A 1226-nucleotide genomic window follows, 5' to 3' on the forward strand; every position below is an offset into this window, starting at 1 on the left:
ATATGAGTTTAGTAGAAAATAAGAGTAAAATGAAAAAATATGAGTTTAATAAAAAATATGAGTTTAGTAAAAAATAAGAGTAAAATGAAAAAATATTGGTTTAATAAAAAAATATGAGTAAAATTGAAAAATATGGGTTTAATAAAGAAATATGAGTAAAATTGAAAAACATGATTAAAATTAAATGAGGCAATTTAAGAGGATGAATTTGTATTAGAGTTCCTTTTTTCCACTAACTGCTAGTTTTAGAGAAGTTGGTAGAGTTTCACATTGATGAGGTTATCATTCTTCAGGAGGAGCGGAAGGCGGGTCAAGGAGCTCGGGCGGGCGCTGAAGCATTTGAGCATCAATTGCCGTTAGAGTTGGTCACCTGTGAGGTCTGTGCGATGAGGGGTCGGCATGATGATGAGGGCAGAGATGTGAGGCCAAGGGCTGCGGAGTTGAGGGAGGTTAATAGAGATCTACGCATATGTAAGCTGGAGATCTCTGGTTCGAATCCTGGTGACGTCATTTTTACGGACATTTTGTGGAGGGTGGGTGTGGCATGAAGAAGCATTGGTAGAGCTGTAGGGGGTTTAGGACGTGCGCTTTCTGTAGTAGTACGCAACCGCACAAAGCGGGACTTCAGTTTGATCACTTCGAGGTAGTTATAGTTCATTTGTCACTAACTGTAGCCATCTTGGCTCAAGCTTCTTGTTTTCTCTACTGTGTCGCGGGTGTCGGCGTGGGTTCGATCCCGGCAAGTGTACTTTTTCTCGACCAGTGTGGGAAAATATTATGCGCATGATCGTTTACGTGTTGGTAAAAATATGGAAATTTTGAGAAATTTTATGGGAAATTATCGTTGGTTTGTGTATACTTTTATCCGAAATCGTGTGTGGATTTTCATAATGGAATGAGGAAACTGATGAGCTCAGCTGAGGAAACCAAATATATATTCCGATGCTGTTCTTGACAGGTCCGGTGTGCGCCCTGCTGATGCAAAGCGCTGGGGAGAATCTCTGCCTTGAACCGCTTCGAACAGCTGATTGGGCTCGGACGAGAGGAGGAATCTTATATGTTCACTTCGTAAGATACGGATTATGTACGATTGTGTGACTTGTGTTGTGATGTAGATACGATGGTTGAAGTCGTTTGTGAAGTTATTCCGTCGTATGGTCCAGGGTGGACAAGAGGTGGTTTGTATGGATTCTTGATTGGTGAGTTGGGGAGTTTGCGAGTGAGTA

The 1226-nt window shown here is 41.5% G+C and overlaps 1 protein-coding gene across 1 annotated transcript; it reads left to right on the top strand.

The window, feature by feature from the left end:
* Positions 1-293: 293 nt before the first annotated feature.
* Positions 294-548, top strand: Pmar_PMAR017922 (hypothetical protein; the record flags this gene model as incomplete). The annotated part of the gene is made up of 1 exon (XM_002771657.1): positions 294-548. A coding segment is annotated over one exon (255 nt), but the record flags the coding sequence as incomplete, so codon positions are not given.
* Between the last annotated feature and the right edge of the window lie 678 nt (positions 549-1226).

The sequence above is a fragment of the Perkinsus marinus genome, assembly GCF_000006405.1.
Source record: "Perkinsus marinus ATCC 50983 genomic scaffold scf_1104296962706, whole genome shotgun sequence".
Taxonomy (NCBI): Eukaryota; Perkinsozoa; order Perkinsida; family Perkinsidae; genus Perkinsus; species Perkinsus marinus.